Source organism: Oryzias melastigma, linkage group LG1 (assembly GCF_002922805.2).
Source record: "Oryzias melastigma strain HK-1 linkage group LG1, ASM292280v2, whole genome shotgun sequence".
Classification (NCBI taxonomy): Eukaryota; Metazoa; Chordata; class Actinopteri; order Beloniformes; family Adrianichthyidae; genus Oryzias; species Oryzias melastigma.
The window spans coordinates 30562692-30562986 of NC_050512.1; the positions used below are offsets into that span (position 1 = coordinate 30562692).

The 295-nt window shown below is 57.3% G+C and overlaps 1 protein-coding gene across 1 annotated transcript in view; it reads left to right on the forward strand.

Annotated features, from left to right (window-relative positions):
• LOC112156981 (myosin-10) overlaps positions 1-295 on the forward strand; it is a gene marked incomplete in the record, with an annotated part of 61534 nt that overhangs the window by 60044 nt on the left and 1195 nt on the right. Inside the window, 1 exon segment of the mRNA XM_024289361.2 lies at positions 128-295. Within this exon segment, the coding sequence (XP_024145129.1) occupies positions 128-275 (148 nt within the window).

Genomic DNA, 295 nt, shown 5'->3' on the forward strand with positions numbered 1-295 from the left:
GCCAGAGAAAATTTTTATCGTCTGAAATGTTTAAATTAATCAAGTGACCATCGTACAGTATAACACCTGACGAGGTAAAGTTCTGTCTGCCGTCAGCAAACCTCTGAAGTTCTGTTCTTCCCGTCAGGCGCGGCGGTCCGGTCAGCAGCTTCTCTTCCAGCCGCTCCGGTCGCCGCAACCTCAACCTGGACGGCGCCTCGGTGGACATGTCGGACGACGACGCCGACAGCCGCTCCGGCGACTTCAACGACACGCAGACGCCCACGGCGGAGTGAAGACGGCCGGCGGATTCAGA